A 17,970-nucleotide genomic window follows, 5' to 3' on the forward strand; every position below is an offset into this window, starting at 1 on the left:
GTGTAATGAGCCTACAAATATGGTATGAGCCGATATATGGTATTTTGTAATTTGTAATTGTATTTGGATATAGCTGCCATATTAACCGATCTCCCGATATGGTGTAATGACCCTACAAAAGGAGCATTTTTCATCCGAATTCAATGAAATTTGGAACAGCGAGTTCTGGTATTCTATATAAACTTGAATTTCTGACCTCATAAAATCGGATTTTAGTTATATATAGCCGCTATATAGACCGATCTGCAGACTTAAAGTCTTGAGGCAATAAATTGGTAATTTTTCATCCGATTTCGATGAAATTTGCCACAGTGAGTTCTGGTAGACCCCTAACTGTAAAGTGTGGTTCAGGTCGGTCTATATTTGGATATAGTTGCCCTTAGACCGACCACCCGATCTTCCGATATATGGTATTGAGGCCATAAAAGATCCATTTTCTATCCGAATTCGATGAAATTTGGCACAGTGTGTTCTGGTAGACCTCCTGTCAAATGTGGTCCAGATCGGACCATATTTGGATATAGCTGCCATACAGACCGATCTCCCGATATAGTGTAATGAGCATACAAAAAGAGCATTTTCCATCCGAATTCAATGAAATTTGCCATAGCGAGTTCTGGTATCCCTCTAAAACTTTCTATTGAATAGAAACCACAATTCAAGGTCAAGAATGCTTTCAATAATCTCAGATGGTTTGAAGTTCTTTGGGGCCGCAAAGAGAATTTTAATATACCATTGTATCCGATGACTATGAGGGCTATATGAGAGCTATGTGCTTATTGGGGTATTGATTTATAATTTTTCGCAACAGGAAAGGCGCAGGGTTGTATATTGGGACGGGCTATCTAAAATGCCAGCTATGATGCAATGTTGAGAAAAGAGATGCCAGACGGAACATTTCTAATAGGATGTACAAGACGCATCTAAAGCAGTGCGGATCCACGGCCGATAATAATGAGGGCAATTAACTGGGAGAACTCTCGTAGGATTGGAACTGGCGATGCACAAAAAAGAGTTAATTCTCCTAACGAAACGAAATATCTCAATGAAAGTGGACATAATTTAGGTGACACCGGGCCCATTGTGACACCCTAGTAAGAATAAGTAAAAGCGTGCTATGTTTGGTCGGTCCGAATCTTGGTAACCCACTACCATGGATTCTGCTAAAAATGTATATAAAATAAATTTAGTAAGAAGGGCACAATTTTATTCTACTTTCCAAACTCCAGTCAAACCAGCAAAAAACAAAGCTTCTAGGAACCGAACAGGGATGATCGAGAGATCGGTCCGGACGGTATATGCCACAATTGTTGAAAGTCGTAACAGAATACTACATGCAAAATTTCAGCAAAATTGGACAAAAATTGTGGCTTATAAGGACTCAAGAAATCAAATCAGGAGATCAGTTTACATGGGAGCTATATCAGGTTATAAACTGATATGGACCGTAATAGGCACAGCTGTTCAAAGTCGTAACAGAATACTGCATGCAAAATTTCAGGCAAATCGGACAAAAATTGGGGCTTATAAGGACTCAAGAAATCAAATCGGGAGATCGGTTTACATGAGAGCTATATCAGGTTATAGACTGATTTGGACCCTAATTGGCACAGCTGTTGAAAGTCGTAACAAAACACCGCATGCAAAATTTCAGCCTAATCGGACAAAAATTGTGGCTTGAAAAGACTCAAGAAGTCAAATCGGGAGATCGGTTTATGTGGGAGATATAACAGGTTATAGACCGATTTGGACTGTACTTGGCACTAATGTTGGAAGCCATAAAAAATACACCACATGCTCAATTTCACCCAAATCGGACAAAAATTGCGGCTTGCAGGGGCTCAAGAAGTTAAATCAGAAGATAGGTTTATGTGGGAGCTATATCAGGTTATAGACCGATTTGGATTGTACTCGGCACAGTTGTTAAAAGTCGTAACAGAATCCTGAAGCAAAATTTCAGAAAAATCGGACAAAAATTGTAGCTTGTAAAGACTCAAGAAATCAAATCGGGAGATCGGTTTACATGAGAGCTATATCAGGTTATAGACCGATTTGGACTGTACTTGGCACTAATGTTGGAAGCCATAAAAAAACATCACATGCTCAATTTCAGCCAAATCGGACAAAAATTGAGGCTTTCAGGGGCTCAAGAAGTCAAATCGGGAGATCGGTTTATGTGGAAGCTATATCAGGTTATAAACCGATTCGTACTGTACTTGACACAGCTGTTGGAAATCATAACAGCACACAATCTGCAAAATTTCAGCAAAATCTGGTAAAAATTGAAGCTTCCAGGGGCTCAAGAAGTCAAAATGGCAAATCGGTTTATGTGGGAGCTATATCCAAATCTTAACCGATATGACCCTTTTGCAGTTCCCAATGACCTACATCAATATTAAGTATCTGTACAAAATTTCAAGCGGCTAGCTTTATGCGTTCGATCGCGAATTCGACAGACGAAAGGACGGACATGACTATGGAGGCCATGGAGACCACCGTAGCGAAGAGGTTAGCATGTCCGCCTATGACGCTGAACGCCTGGGTTCGAATCCTGGCGAGACCATCAGAAAAAATTTTCAGTGGTGGTTTTACCCTCCTAATGCTGGCGACATTTGTGAGGTACTATGCCATATAAAACTTCTCTCAAAAGAGGTGACGCACTGCGGCTCGCCGTTTGGACTCGGCTAAAAAAAAGGAGGCCCCTTATCATTGAGCTTAAACTTGAATCGGACTGCACTCATTGATATGTGAGCAGTTTGCCCCTGTTCCTTAGCGGTATGTTCATGGGCAAAATTTGCAATTTTTTACAAACGGAATGACTAGAAAAGTATATCCCCATCCTATGGTGGTGATTATCAAAATACTAGAAATATGACAAATATAATAGGCAGCAAGCGCCTATACATCACGCCAGCAAGCGAATGCTTTCCCGGTGCGTAAGCCCGCACTCGGTCAAGTATTCACTTGCCAAACATTGGTGTTCTGCGTCTGCGCATACAGGACAGCGTCTTGAAGATTTCATCGCGTCCCTCGTCGAATCAAAAACGTTTTATACACGTACCGGAGGAGACTTCCCAGAGACATATCTGCAAGTTTGCCAAAATTGGAGAAGAACCGCCTCCCTAGGATGGAAAGTCTATGCCCCTGTAGATCCCGGCATGAGCAGAACAGGTACGATCGTCTTCTTCTCTACCTCAACATCCAATGCACAACGACTATTGTACGGGACTCCCATGCACGCGGCCATATGACCCATAGCATAGTGTCCAGTTATGACCCCTGTAATCGTACTCAGTTATCCCTTATCAAGGGCCAGCAAATCCCTCGTCTTATCCAGTCGATATCTGGACAGAGTAATCTGTCAATTCGACAACCATGCTCAGATTCTTACTTCTCCTCCAATTCCGCCCTGGCCACTTCCTCTACTATGTTCAGTAGTTCGACTAAAGACACGTGTGCAAGACCGGCCACATGTCTGCTTGGCGTGGAGGATTCCCTTCTGACATACTCGTCCACCTTCTCATTTCTCAGAAGACCGTTGTGACCGGGAACCTAGGCCAACATGAGGCAGGAGTCCGTGCTGGTCTCCAAAACACTCCGCCACGCATTTCCAGCTCATAGTCCTTAAATACAAAGCCTTCAGGGCCGCCATACTGTCCACATATATCCTGAGCTTGGAATATGGCAGTTTGATCTTCCGGTACTCCTTTGCTGCCAACGTAATGGCACAGACCTCTGCCTGAGCTCGTCCCGCAGTCTAACTGACATACCGAGTTAACCCCCAGTCCAGTCCCCTAATTCATCCTGGAACCTTCAGTGGAGACTTAGGTCTCATCCAGCTCAAAAACAGCATCCGCACCCACTCCCCCCCTTCCGGGTAAGCGAATTCGAAACAAACTCTCCCGAAGCGATCTCAGCAACAGGTACTTTGAGATCTTCCTTAGCCTATCTGCTGCATCCATGGCCCCCAGAATGGAGTAGTAGGCGTGTTTGCCTTCTCTCAGCATGCCAAGTTTTCTCAGCCTAAGCGCTACTTTAACAGCACAGCCCCGAATATATACCTTAACAGGTTGTAAATTCAGCATCACATACAGACCCGCCTGCGGCTTGGATCTTAACGCCCCATTTGATTCCGACGCAGGCCAGTCTCTGTACCTTTTAAAGTTCTTTGGTCCGTACCCTCTTCTTCTCTTCTCAGCATTTCATCATACCAGTGCTCCATATGTCAGCACTGGCCTCACAATGGCAGTGTTCATTCAGAATATCATCTTCAGGCTAACTCCTCACTTCCTACCGAACATCCTTTTGCAGGAGTAAAAGGCGGACATCACCTTTTGGCACCTTTCCTCCGCATTCAACCAACAACTAGGCCCAGGTTTTTTGCCTCCCTAGGCAACTGCAGAGTGGTCCCGTCCAAAGACGGGAGTCTGAAACTCGATATCTTATAACTCCGAGTAAAGAGCAACAACTCCGTCTTTTTTGAGTTGGTCCTCAAATAATTCCTTGTAGCCCATCCCTATAGCCTCAAAAGTGTCCTTTCCATAAACTCCCTAATCTTCGACAGAAATCTACCTCGTATCAATGAGACTTCGTCGTCGTTGAGATACAATAAGACTTCGTTTATCACCATGTCCCAGAGAATAGGCGAGAACACTCTTCGTTGAGGCTTCCCCTTGTCACCTGCCTTCTGACCACACTATTCCAAAGTCCTTAATAATAATCCTGGCTCGAAACATATTATCCGCCCACAGGCAGACACTCGGATGGATTCCCGTTCGGACCAGGGCGGCGAAAATCGACCCTATCTCCACGTTTTTAAATTCCCCCTTAATATCGAGGAAGGCTGTTATTGTGTACTCCTTCTGTTGGAAAGACATTGCTAGCTCTCGTACCACTTCATGTAGGGCAGTCTCCAGCGACCTCCCTTTGATGTATGCATGTTGTGCTCCACTAAAAATCTCCGGTGTCAGTCCCTACCTCACCTTCAGCACAACCAGTTTTCCAGTGTTTTAGGTAAAAACGCTGATAGACTGATTGGTCTATAATCCTTCGCAGTACTGTGGTTTATTTTTTACCGCCTTGGGGATAAATACCACCTTGGCCTCTAGATGAATATCAACAATACGCATGCCCACTTTGACATCGGTGACATCGTTGAGGAGAAAAATATAGTGTGGGCGATTCGCGATACGCATCATGCACGTACTAGAAGAAACCAACGAAAAATGGCAACTAAGGAGAGTCTTTCCAGGTGGGAACAAAGACTAATCTCCCATAAACAGATGTGAAGACATGAAGGCAGGACGATGTGTGTCAATACCTGACATTGATAATGTAAACCAATGAAGTACTGTACCGGTAGAAGTTTGACTTAAACGCAGCGGCATACATCTGATATAACGCAATAAATACGGCTTTTATGGGACCAAACCCCTAATAAGAATGATCGGTATAAATGCCCCGTTTATGGGCCTTACACTTAACAACGGGGGATAGTATATATGGCAGCTATATCCAGATATGTTCCGATCTAGACTCAGCAATAATGTCTCTTCGATGTTATTTTTGAGCTTCGCGTTTTTCTTTAAATGCCTTTATTCATTACCGATAGTTACGATATGGTATTTTGGCTAAGAGATGGGTCCAATACTGTCATGATCGGTCAATATATCCGTTTAGGAAATTTTCAATAGGGAGCGGTCCCCTTTTAACGCTAATCTAATTTCAATCTCCAGTTTCGTGTCTTGCTTCAATCACTTCGCTCAATTCCAAGATTTGGCGATTTTGAATTTTGATCACGGGGAGGGTCCCATTTTATCATGATAGGAGAATACACACATTTAGGGAGTTTTCAGTAAGGGTAAACCCCTTTCTCGTCGACAAATATTTAATTTTCAGTTCCGCGTGTCATTTGAAGTCGATCTAGCCAAGTCCGTCCGCTTGTCCGTCCTTCTGTCTGTCGAAAGCACGCTAACTTTCGAAGGAGTAAAGCTAGCCGCTTGAAATTTCGCACGAATACTTTTTATTAGTGTAGGTCGGTTCGGATTGTAGATGGGCCAAATCGGTCTTATCCGATTTGACTGAAATTTTGCACGTGGTGTTTTGGTATAACTTTCAATAACTGCGCTATGTATGGTTCAAATCGGTCCAAATCTCGTCCAATTTTACTGAAATTTTGCACGTAGTGTTTTGGTATCACTTCCAATAACTTTGTTAAGTTTGACTCAAATCGGTTCATAATCTGGTATAGCTGACATATAAACCGATCTTGGGTCTTGACTTCTTGAGCCTCTAGAGGGCGCAATTCTCGTCCGATTTAGCTGAAATTTTGCATGAGGTGTTGTGCTATGACTTCCAATAACCATGCTAAATATGACGCAAATCGGAAAATAACCTGATATAGCTGCCATATAAACCGATCTTGGGTCTTGACCCTTTAGAGGGCGCAATTTTCATCCTATTTGACTGAAATTTTGCACGTAGTGTTTTGGTATCACTTCCAATAACTGTGTTAAGTTTGACTCAAATCGGTTCATAATCTGGCATAGCTGTCATATAAACCGATCTTGGGTCTTGACTTCTTGAGCCTCTAGAGGGCGCAATTGTAATCCGATTTGGCTGAAATTTTGCACGAGGTGTTTTATTATGACTTTCAATAACCGCGCTAAATATGACGCAAATCGGAAAATAACCTGATATAGCTGCCATATAAACCGATCTGGGATCTTGACTTCTTGAGCCTGTAGAGGGCGCGATTCTCATCCGATTTGGCTGAAATTTTGTACCACGGTTTCTCTCGTGACCTTCAACATCCGTGTCTAATATGGTCTGTATCGATCAATATCTTGACACAGCTCCCATATAAACCTATCTCCCGATTTTGCTTCCTGAGCCCCTACAATGCGCAATTCTTATCCAAATGAACTGAAATATTACACAATGACTTCTACAATGTTCAGCATTCATTTATGGTCCGAGTCGGACTATAACTTGATATAGCTCCAGTAGCATAACAGTTGTTATTCAATATTCTTTGTTTGCCTAAAAAGAGATACCGCGCATAGAACTCGGCAAATGCGGTCCATGGTGGAGGGTATATTAGATTCGGCCCGGCCGAACTTAGCACGCTCTTACTTGTTTTATTTTTCAATTATTTTTCACAAAATATTTCCTCAATATTTGATTTCAAACTCCATAAGCGGTAACCCTGTGAGCAAACAGGACCACAAAACTTTGATAGGCGAAGCGTTAAGGACATGAACAAGGATAAAACGATAACATTTTAAGTACATTTAGATACGCATTCGAACCCAAAAACAATCCAAATGACTTCTTGGGCTTTAAGGAACGCGAATAAAAAGATGCCAACGACGTCAACGACGACAGTTGAAGATGTTTTTCCAGCGAATCGCAAACGTCGCGGTTATTCAGATGGAAGCAGCCACATTTTACACAAAACTGCTACTCCATAAAACCCTCTTTTCGTTGCCTGCATTTTAAAAATGTGCTGTATGATGGAAGGACAACAAGAACATGCTATGGCCCATGTTTTATCCTACTACCCTTCCTGCTGCTTGCCGCCGACGACACTCTTCTCTGTAATGGCGTCAACAAATCAATTCCACATCAGAGCACTCTGATGAATGAGCGAACAGACACCACACGAGGAATAACTTTGTCTTGTTTTTGGAGGATGTTTTTTCGTTTACTTGTGGGTATTTTTCTTTATTTTTTGCTTCCCTTTCCGTGGGTCCTGTTGCGGTGGGGTTTGTTTGCCTACGCGTTCCTCTACGGCCGAATGCCTGTAAAGTGGAAGACAACAAATAACAGGAGCAGCAACAGCAGTAGCAGTGGAAGCAGCAGCAAATAGGGATATGGTCTTTGTTAAACAAAAATTACAGAGCAAAATAAAAACAACGGAGATGGGAATTCTCATAGGCAATACAATTATGTGTTCTGTGATAATGATCGCAAAAGTAGCCTAAACCAGAAAAATGAAAAAAATGCAAAAAAAAAATTACTTTGAAATTTTATCTTCAAACCAGTAAGGAAGGGCAAAAGTCGGGCGATACCGACTGTATAATACCCTACACCTACCCTATAAATACAAAGTGGGACCTATATCCAATTCTGAACCAATTTTGATCGGACGAACCTATATATGGGAGCTATATCCAGATCTGCACCGATTTTTTCCAATTTCAATAGACTTCGTCTCTAGCCCGAAAAACATGCCTGTACCAAATTTTAAGTCGATCGGATGAAAACTGCGACCTGTTGTTCTTTGTACACAAGCTGACACGCGTCTAAACCTCTAACTTTGGCCAATGGCTCTCTTGCAGGTGAATAGGGTTGACTTTCTTGTCCTTTCCAAAATGTTGGATTTGAAGTCCAATTTCCTGTCCAACAATACACCCAGGTATTTTGAGCTTTCTGTAGGTGGATCATTCTCTCCACCCAAGGAGACAGGTCCACTGTAGACAACCTGTACCTCCTGCTCAAAAGAACTACTTCTGTATTGCACCGATTTATACCCAGACCACCTTCGGTAGCCCACTTTGGTGTTGCACGTAGAGCTTCCTGAAGTGTATCTCTTGGAGTGCCGACCCATAGACATACAGATTAAATGTGAGGCAGCCACTGCGTCCATTAAATATAAGGCGATGGGAGAATGGATTGAGGATAGGAGCAACTCATACCATCGCGGTATAATCGAGGCGACGATTGAAAACCTGGAAGGAATGGAAGAGGCTTCCGATCGGTTACCTGAGACGATACTTCAGCTCAAGTGCAAGGCACTGCTGCCAGCGGTACAGTCTTGGATTGGCGGAACCCTTGAATTGCCATTTGGAAGATCATGTTACACGGATAGATCAAAGCTAGAGGACAGAGTGGGCCTGGAGGTCTTCATTGAGCACCCAAGGACTGAGATCTTTTTCAGGCTGCCTGATCATAATACGGTCCTGAAGGCGGAGATCCGGACGATCACGGATTAGATGAGGTGGAGTGGTGTTAACTCGAGGACTTCGAGTATGAACATCTTTGCAGACAGTAAACCGGCCATAAGGACAATAACAAGCAGGTCGGTAAGATCACAAACAGTATTGGAATGTAAGATGGAGATTAAAGCCTTCTCTGAGGACTGCACGATCCGCATTGTTTGGGTGGCGGGCCATAGCGGAGTAACTGGAAATGAGAAAGCAGACGATTTGGCAGTGAAAGCCAGAGAACTGTCGTCAATAAACTTGGTTAACCCGAGGCCATTCGATTCGAAGCAATCTGAGTTAAGGGAGTAGGCAATGAATGCGCATGTAACGCTGTGGAACAGCGAAACGATGGTTAGGACAGAGAAAATCCCATGGGGAGATCCAGAAGACGAGACTATTACTGAAAGGTAGTAAGAAGGAGGTCAGTATGGCTTTCAGCCAAATCGTGAGAAGACGAGAATATTACTGGAAGGAAGTAAGAAAGAGGTTAGAAAAGCTTTCGGTATCATAACGGGACACATACGACTACGAGCTCACTTATCGGTGCGGCAAGTGAGAGCATGTGTAAGGCATGCGATGATGAGACGTTAAAGCATTTCCTATGTAATTTCCCGGCTTTCATGGCTAACAGATACCTGCACTTAGGTGGGGATATAATACCAGACATGAAGCAACTTAGGTGTGTGTCATCGGAAAACAATTAAGGATTTTGTAAGTAGCACGGAAGTCCGAATACTGGCTTAGGCGTATGTCCATAGTGACAGGGGGGAGATTAATATCCGCATCCTCTTTTCAAGCTCATCTTACTTAACCTATTGGTTAATATGTCCGCTTTGGGTATTTTTGGGGTTGATGGCTTCCCTGACATTTGGCTCTAACTTTTAATGACACATTCTTACTCTTCTTGCAGAAACCTCTCTTTTTGAGTCCCATAGTGTCATAATACATGAAGATGATGGGACGTTGAGGTATTTCCTATGTCATTGCCAGGCTTTCGTGGCTAACAAATACCGGCACTAAGGTGGGGATATAATACCAGACATGAAGCAACTTAGGGGCTTGGCATGAAGAACAATCAAGGATTTTGTAAATAGCACATAATTCTGATTACTGGCTTAGGCGTATGTTCGCATCCTCTTTTCAATCTGACCTTACCTAATCTAATATGTCCACTTGGGGGATTTTTGGGGTTTGATGGCTCCCCAGACACTTGAATGACAGATTCTTATTCTCCTTGCAGAAACCTCTCTGTTCGAGTCTCATGTGTCATAATAAATATATAGGTCCACTGTAGTATTAGGACATCTTCCTAAAACTCAAGCCCCCACCTCACTATAAATCTCATTCAACCAAAACTAATCTCGTGTAACCCATGCCACAACCATTTATTTTTATACCCTCCACCATAGGTTGGGGTATACTAATTTCGTCATTCTGTTTGAAACACCTCCAAATATGCGTCTGCGACCCCATTAAGTATATATAATCTCGATCGTCGCGACATTTTATGTCGATCTAGCCATGTCCGTCCATCCGTCCGTCCGTCCATCCGTCCGTCCGTCTGTCTGTCGAAAGCACGCTTACTTCCGAAGGAGTAAAGCTAGCCGCTTGAAATTTTGCACAAAAACATGTTATTAGTGTTGGTCGGTTGGGATTGTAAATGGGCCAAATCGGTCCATGTTTTGATATAGCTGCCATATAAACCGATCTTGGGTCTTGACTTCTTGAGCCTCTAGAGGGCGCGATTCTCGTCCAATTTGACTGAAATTTTGAATGTGGCGTTTTGTTATGACTTCCAATAACTGTGCTAAGTATGACGGAAACCGGTACATTCAACCAAAAATGTTCTAACTAATCTCATGTAACCCATGCCACAACCATTTATTTGTATACCCTCCACCATAGGTTGGGGGTATACTAATTTCGTCATTCTGTTTGTAACACCTCCAAATATGCGTCTGCGACCCCATTAAGTTTATATAATCTCGATCGTCGCGACATTTTATGTCGATCTAGCCATGTCCGTCCGTCTGTCCGTCCGTCCGTCCGTCTGTCCGTCCGTCCGTCCGTCTGTCCGTCCGTCCGTCCATCCGTCCGTCCGTCCATCCGTCCGTCCGTCTGTCTGTCGAAAGCACGCTTACTTCCGAAGGAGTAAAGCTAGCCGCTTGAAATTTTGCACAAAAACTTTTTATTAGTGTTGGTCGGTTGGGATTGTAAATGGGCCAAATCGGTCCATGTTTTGATATAGCTGCCATATAAACCGATCTTGGGTCTTGACTTCTTGAGCCTCTAGAGGGCGCGATTCTCGTCCAATTTGACTGAAATTTTGAATGTGGCGTTTTGTTATGACTTCCAATAACTGTGCTAAGTATGACGGAAACCGGTACATAACCTGATATAGCTGCCATATAAACCGATCTGGGGTCTTGACTTCTTGAGCCACTAGAGGGCGCAATTATTATCCGATTTGGCTGAAATTTAGCATGAAGGGTTGTGTTATGATATCCAACAACTGTGCGAAGAAAAGTTCAAATCGGTCCATAACCTGATATAGCTGTCATATAAACCGATCTGGGGTCTTGACTTCTTGAGCCACTAGAGGGCGCAATTATTTTCCGATTTGGCTGAAATTTAGCATGAAGGGTTGTGTTATGATATCCAACAACTGTGCGAAGAATAGTTCAAATCGGTCCATAACCTGATATAGCTGTCATATAAACCGATCTGGAATCATGACTTCTTCAGCCTCTAAAGGGAGCAATTCCTATCCGATTTGGCAGAAATATTGCATGACATGTTTTGTTATGACTTCCAACACCTGTGTTTAGAACATTTCAAATCGGTCCACGTTTTGATATAGCTGCCATATAAACCGATCTGGGTTCTTGACTTCCTGAGCCCCTAGAGGACGCAATTCTTATCCGATTTGGCTGAAATTTAGCATGACGTGTTTTGTCATGACTTTCAACAACTATGGCAAACATGGTTCAAATCGGTTCATCATCTGATATAGCTGCCATATAAACCGATCTGGGGTCTTGACTTCTTGAGCCAATAGAGGACGCATTAATTATCCGATTTATCTGAAATTTTGCATGAGGTATTTTGTTATGATTTTCAACAACTGTGCGAAGAATAGTTGAAATCGGTCCATAACCTGATAAAGCTGCCATATAAACCGATCTGGGGTCTTGACTTCTTGAGCGTCTAGAGGGCGCAAATATTATCCGATTTGGCTGAAATTTTGTACAACGGCTTCTCTCACGACCTTCAATATACATGTATAATATGGTCTGAGTCAATCCATAGCTTGATACAGCTCCTATATAAACCTATCTTCCGATTTTGCTTCTTGAGCCCCTACAAGGCGCAATTCTTATCAGAATGAACTGAAACATTACGCAATGACTTCTAAAATGTTCAGCATTCATTTATGGTCCGAATCGGACTATAACTTGATATAGCTCCAATAGCATAACAGTTCTTATTCAATATTCTTTGTTTGCCTAAAAAGAGATACCGCGGCAAGAGCTCGACAAATGCGATGCATGGTGGAGGGTATATAAGATTCGGCCCGGCCGAACTTAGCACGCTCTTACTTGTTTCGAATGTCACATTTTTCTAATAGAGCATTTTCCAACATTAAATCTTAATAACCCATGCCCATCTCTTGATGAATTCGTTATTTAAGGAAGAAGAAAAAAAATTGCCGTAGAAATTCCTTAGTTGCAACCTTGAAGGGCTCATTACTGCAGTAACTAAACTTCGACATAGGATGCCAGGAAGAAAATTTATGAAGCTAAACGAAGGAAAAACATCACACACGAACACTCGCATGCACACACATTTACAAAAATTGAAAGGACTTAGTATAAAACACACACACACACACACAAATCCCTATAAAAACACTGGAGACTCTTCGTGTGTGAAAAACCCATTGAATTAAACTGAAGGTAAGCCCCTGTATGGTGTGTGTGTGTGTGTGTGTGGATGTATATATGTTAGAATGTACCATGAATTTTGCAGAATTGCAGACATTAGCCATTGCAGAGCAAAAGACTGAAAAAACGGCAATTTAAAGCCGGCCGGCCGGTATTTGCAGAATTAACATTTGCTACAATTATCGTCATTCTTTGTAATGGAGCTTTACCATGGCCTTTAACAAAAAGTGGTTATAATGTTTTGTGTGCATGTGTTTGTGTGTTTGCGTGTCATGGAGAGTAGAGGGCAAATGGTCCCTAAAGAGGTGTTACGAACAAAAGCGCAGAAATAATTTTATGGTGTGAAATTTAAAACTCAAAACAAAGGAGATTCGGGGCCATAGAGTTCAAAAAGGTCAATGTGAATTTTTTATATTTTTATATCCTCCACCATGGGATGGGGGTTTTATAAGATCGTCATTTTGTTTGTAATACCTCGAAATATTCGTCTTAGACCCCATAAAGTAAATATATTCTTGATCGTAGTGAAATTTAAAGTAAAGCTGGCCGCTTGAAATTTTATACAAATACTTCTTATTAGTGTAGGTCGATTGGGATTGTAAATGGCCATATCGGTCCATGTTTTGATATAGCTGACATATAAACCGATCTCGGGTCTTGACTTCCTGAGCCTCTAGAGGGCGCAATTATCGTCCGATTTGACTGCACGTGGTATTCCGATATCACTTCCACCAACTGTGCTAAGTATGGATAAAATCGGTTCATAACCTAAGTCGATTGGGATTGTAAATGGGCCAAATCGGTCCATGTTTCGATGTTGTATCAGGCGATAGACCGATTCAAACCATAATAAGCACATATGTTGATGGTCATGAGAGGATCCGTCGTACAAAATTTCAGGCAAATCGGATAATAATTGCAACCTCTAGAGGTTCAAGAAGTCAAGATCCCAGATCGGTTTATATGGCAGCTATATCAGGTTATGAAACGATTTGAACCATACTTGACACAGTTTTTGGATATCATAACAAAACACTTCATACTCAATTTTAGCCAAATCAGATAAAAATTATGCCCTCTAGTGGCTCAAAAGGTCAAGACCCAAGATCGGTTTATATGGCAGCTATATCAAAGAATGGACCGATTTGGCCCATTTACAATTCTAACCAACCTACACTAATATGAAGTATATGTGCGAAATTTCAAGCGGCTAGCTTTATGCCTTCGAAAGTTAGCGTGCTTTCGACAGACAGACGGACGGATGGACAGACGGACGGATGGACAGACGGACGGACGGCCATGGCTAGATCGACATAAAATGTCACGACGATCAAGAAACAGAATGACGAAATTAGTATACCCCCATCCTATGGTGGAGGTTATAAAAATATTAAGCCAAAAATTTGCACAGATTCTTTTTGTCCATAAGTAGGTTAAGTTCGAAGATGGGCTAGATCGCACAATATATCTTCATGTAGCCCCCATGTAGACCGATCCGATTTAGGGTCTTGGGCCCATAAAAGTCACATTTATTATCCGATTTTGCTAAAATTTTGGAAAGTGAGTTGTGTCAGGCCCTTCGACATACATCGTCAATTTGGCCCAGATCGTTCCAGATTTGGATATAGCTGCCATATAGACCGATCCTCCGATTTAGGGTCTTAGGCCCATGAAAGCCACATTTATCGTCAATTTGGCCCAGATCGGTTCAGATTTGGATATAGCTGATATTAGACCGATCCCTCGATTTAAGAATTTGGGCCCATTAAAGGCCCATTTATTGTCCGATGTCGCCGAAATTTGGGACAGTGAGTTATGTTAAGCCCCTTGAAATACTTCTCGACCGATCTCTCGGTTTTAGGTTTTGGGGCCATAAAAGGCGCATTTATTGTCCGATGTCGCTGAAAATTGACACAGTGAGTTGTATTAGGCTCTTCGACGTCCTTCTTTAATTTGGCCCTGATCGGTTCAGATTTGGGTATAGCTGCCATATAGACCGATCTCTCGATTTAAGGTTTTGAGCCCATAAAAGGCGCATTTATTGTCCGATGTCGCTGAAAATTGAGACAGTGAGTAAAGTTAAGTCCCTTGATATACTTCTGCAATATGGCATAGATCGATCCTGGTTTGGATATAGCTGCCTATAGACCGATCTCTCGGTTTTAGGTTTTGGGGCCATAAAAGACGCAGTTATTGTCCGATGTCGCTGAAAATTGAGACAGAGAGTTAAGTTAAACCCCTTGACATACTTCTGCACTATGGCACAGATCTTAGATCGGTCCAGATTTGGATATAGCTCCCATATTGACCGATCTCTCGATTTATGGTTTTGGGGCCATAAAAGTCGTATTTATTGTCCGATGTCGTTGAAATTTGAGACAGTGAGTTGTGTTACGCTCTTCGACGTCCTTCTTCAATTTGGCCCAGATTGGTCTAGATTTGCATATAACTGCCATAGAGACCGATTTCTCGATTTAAGGTTTTGGGGTCATAAAAGGCCCATTTATTGTCCGATTTAGCCGAAATTTGGGACAGTGTGTTATGTTAGGCTCTTCGACATACTTCTGCAATTTGGCTTAGATCGGTCCAGATTTGGATATAGCTCCCATATAGACCGATCTCTCGATTTATGGTTTTGGGGCCATAAAAGGCGCATTTATTGTCCGATTTCACTGAAATTTGGCATAGTGACTTATGTTAAGCTTTTCGACATCCGTGTATTATATGATTCATATCGGTTTATTTTTAGATAAAGCTACTAAAAAGACCAATATTTTGCTATACACAATTTAACAATGACTTGTACATAATAGTATTTGGTTCAAATCGGAACATATTTCCATATAACTGCTACAGGACATAAGGTATACAATTTTCACCGGATTTTGATGAAAGGTGGTTTACATATATACCCGAGGTGATGGGTACCAAAGTTCGGCCCGGCCTAACTTAATGCCTTTTTACTTGTTTTTTCTTTCTTTATTTTTTTTTAATGCAAGTTGACTTTCAGCCAGGACGGCTTACTAGTCTGACTACCTTTAACGGAAGTTATTAGCAGAAACACCAGGTAATACCGCGGGGGATCTGGCATAACAATACAGAAAAATTTCTATGAAAACCTTTTTGGAATTTCAAAATTTTTTCATTTGAAAATACTGGGAACTTAGCCATATTACAATTGAATGCCCAAAGGACATTGCCCATTCCATTCTTTTTGAATATTCATGGAGAATTTTAAAGTATTTCCAATATTCCTTTGTTTTGGTTTTAATATTCCTAAAAGAGAATGCAGCGCTGCTACTGCTCTTTAAAGCAGTATCATAAGTCAAAAATAACATGGACTTTGGATATTTTGAAAATAAATCTAATTTATATTCAAATAAATTTCAAAAATATTTTAAAATACTCACTTAAACCCTAGAATAAAACTCCCATCCTCTTACTTAAAAAGTCCCCTGAAAAATACTCGTGTTTCCATTTAACTCGAAGAATAAAATTTTACCTTTTGTAACTCCCCCCCTCAGATTTTAAAATATCCACAAAGGGTTTTTAAAATTAAATATCCCTTTGTTATGTTTTCCTGTTTTTGGTTAACCTTTAGGAAATATGTGAGCGAAGAGAGAGTAACAACAAATTTCTGTGAAAATATTTCTCCTCTTCAGAGGTACGTACCTGCGCAATGGGACCGCGACTGAGCGGAGTAGCAATGCTGGCTGATGAAGTGCTTTGCGAAGTATAGCAGGAATTTGAGGTAACAACAACAGCAGCAGAGGCAGCAACACCACCCCCATTAGCTGCATTGCCGGCATTCTCTGTGATGGCCAAGGACCTTTGAAAAGTTGATGTTCCCACTTTATTGTTGATGTTTATTGGCATTGTAGGTGAAATTTGATGTTTCGATGATGTTGAAGAGGCTGCTTCAGCAGCTGTTTCAGAGGAAGAGGTTGCTGATGACGATGATATGTGCTGCTGATGTTCATTTGAATGTTGATGTTGCTGCTCTTGTTCTTGTTCTGGTTCTGCTTCTTCTGATACTTGATGTTGATGTTCCGATTGGTGTTGTTGGCTTTTTATGGGGTCTTGTTGAGGTTGGCTGTTGTTGGACTCATTTGCCTCTTCATTTTTCAATGCCACCAATGTCTGCAAGGTTTGCTCCTCTTTGTCGGTGGCGGTGGATACGGCTGCTGCTATTGTTGTTGATGGTGGTGTTGATGCCATTGGGTCTAATAACTCTGTGGTCGACAAGGTGTTGTCGTCCGTCGTTGTTTGCTGAGTTGTCGGTTGACCACCAACAACCATAATTGCATTCTCTTGCTCTTGCTTCTGTTCCTGTTCCTGCTGTTGTTGCAGTAGGAGTTGGAGTTGCTCTTGAGGTGTTGTCGTTGGTAATTGTTGTGGTGATTTATTTATTTCTAAATTGGACATTGATATGACTTTTAAACTACACTTCACAGGTTATGAGCAAGGCAATAAATTTTCAATTTAAGTAAACAGGAAAATTTTTTTTTTTATTATCTGTTATTTAGAAAAACTAAAATTTTGTTATTTAAAATTTTCCAAACACACTTTCTTTTATTAGCTTTTTGTAATTCCTCTTATTAACAATTTTCACATATTTTTTCTAGCCAAAGAAAAACACCTTAAATTCAAAATTTCCACAATTCAAATCACGCGCGCTTTATTTTTTTTTGTAATTTTTACTGCCTAAAACTTTTCAAAATTCCTCTTTTCTACACTTCTCGAAATCGTTGTAATCTGTTCTGTACCGGATTTCAAACTGACTTCCCGCAACAAAATGCTTCTTCTCCAATGCCTCAATGGAGGCAGGCAAAATAAATATTCCTTAACGAGGCTCAAGGAAAGACCTACGTACCCAAAAAAAAACACAAAGGAAGAAAAAAACAGCACGGTGTAAATATTTCTGTAACTGCGCACTTTATCCCTGAGCGGAGAGATGGCCCCCTCCAGATTTGTATGTTCTCCATTTGATGTAGTATCCGTATCCGCAAACGTATGCGGATACGTAGTGCGTATCCTTT

General features: G+C 41.6%; 1 protein-coding gene across 1 annotated transcript; it reads right to left on the reverse strand.

The window, feature by feature from the left end:
• Nucleotides 1-7,705: 7,705 nt before the first annotated feature.
• LOC131997700 (ras-interacting protein RIP3-like) lies at nucleotides 7,706-17,356 on the reverse strand. Its single transcript, XM_059369018.1, has 2 exons — nucleotides 16,604-17,356; nucleotides 7,706-7,981 (listed from the first exon to the last, which is right to left on the reverse strand). The coding sequence occupies exons 1-2, from the start codon at nucleotides 17,354-17,356 to the stop codon at nucleotides 7,706-7,708; spliced, it is 1,029 nt and encodes a 342-aa protein (XP_059225001.1).
• Nucleotides 17,357-17,970: the final 614 nt, after the last annotated feature.

Source organism: Stomoxys calcitrans, chromosome 1, assembly GCF_963082655.1.
Source record: "Stomoxys calcitrans chromosome 1, idStoCalc2.1, whole genome shotgun sequence".
Classification (NCBI taxonomy): Eukaryota; Metazoa; Arthropoda; class Insecta; order Diptera; family Muscidae; genus Stomoxys; species Stomoxys calcitrans.

Coding starts and splice junctions, on each gene's coding strand:
- LOC131997700 (XM_059369018.1), bottom strand. CDS start 17,356: ATGTCCAATTTAGAAATAAATAAATCACCACAACAATTACCAACGACA. Junction 7,982..16,603: donor GTCGCGGTCCCATTGCGCAG/GTACGTACCTCT, acceptor TTTCTGGTTTAG/GCTACTTTTGCGATCATTAT.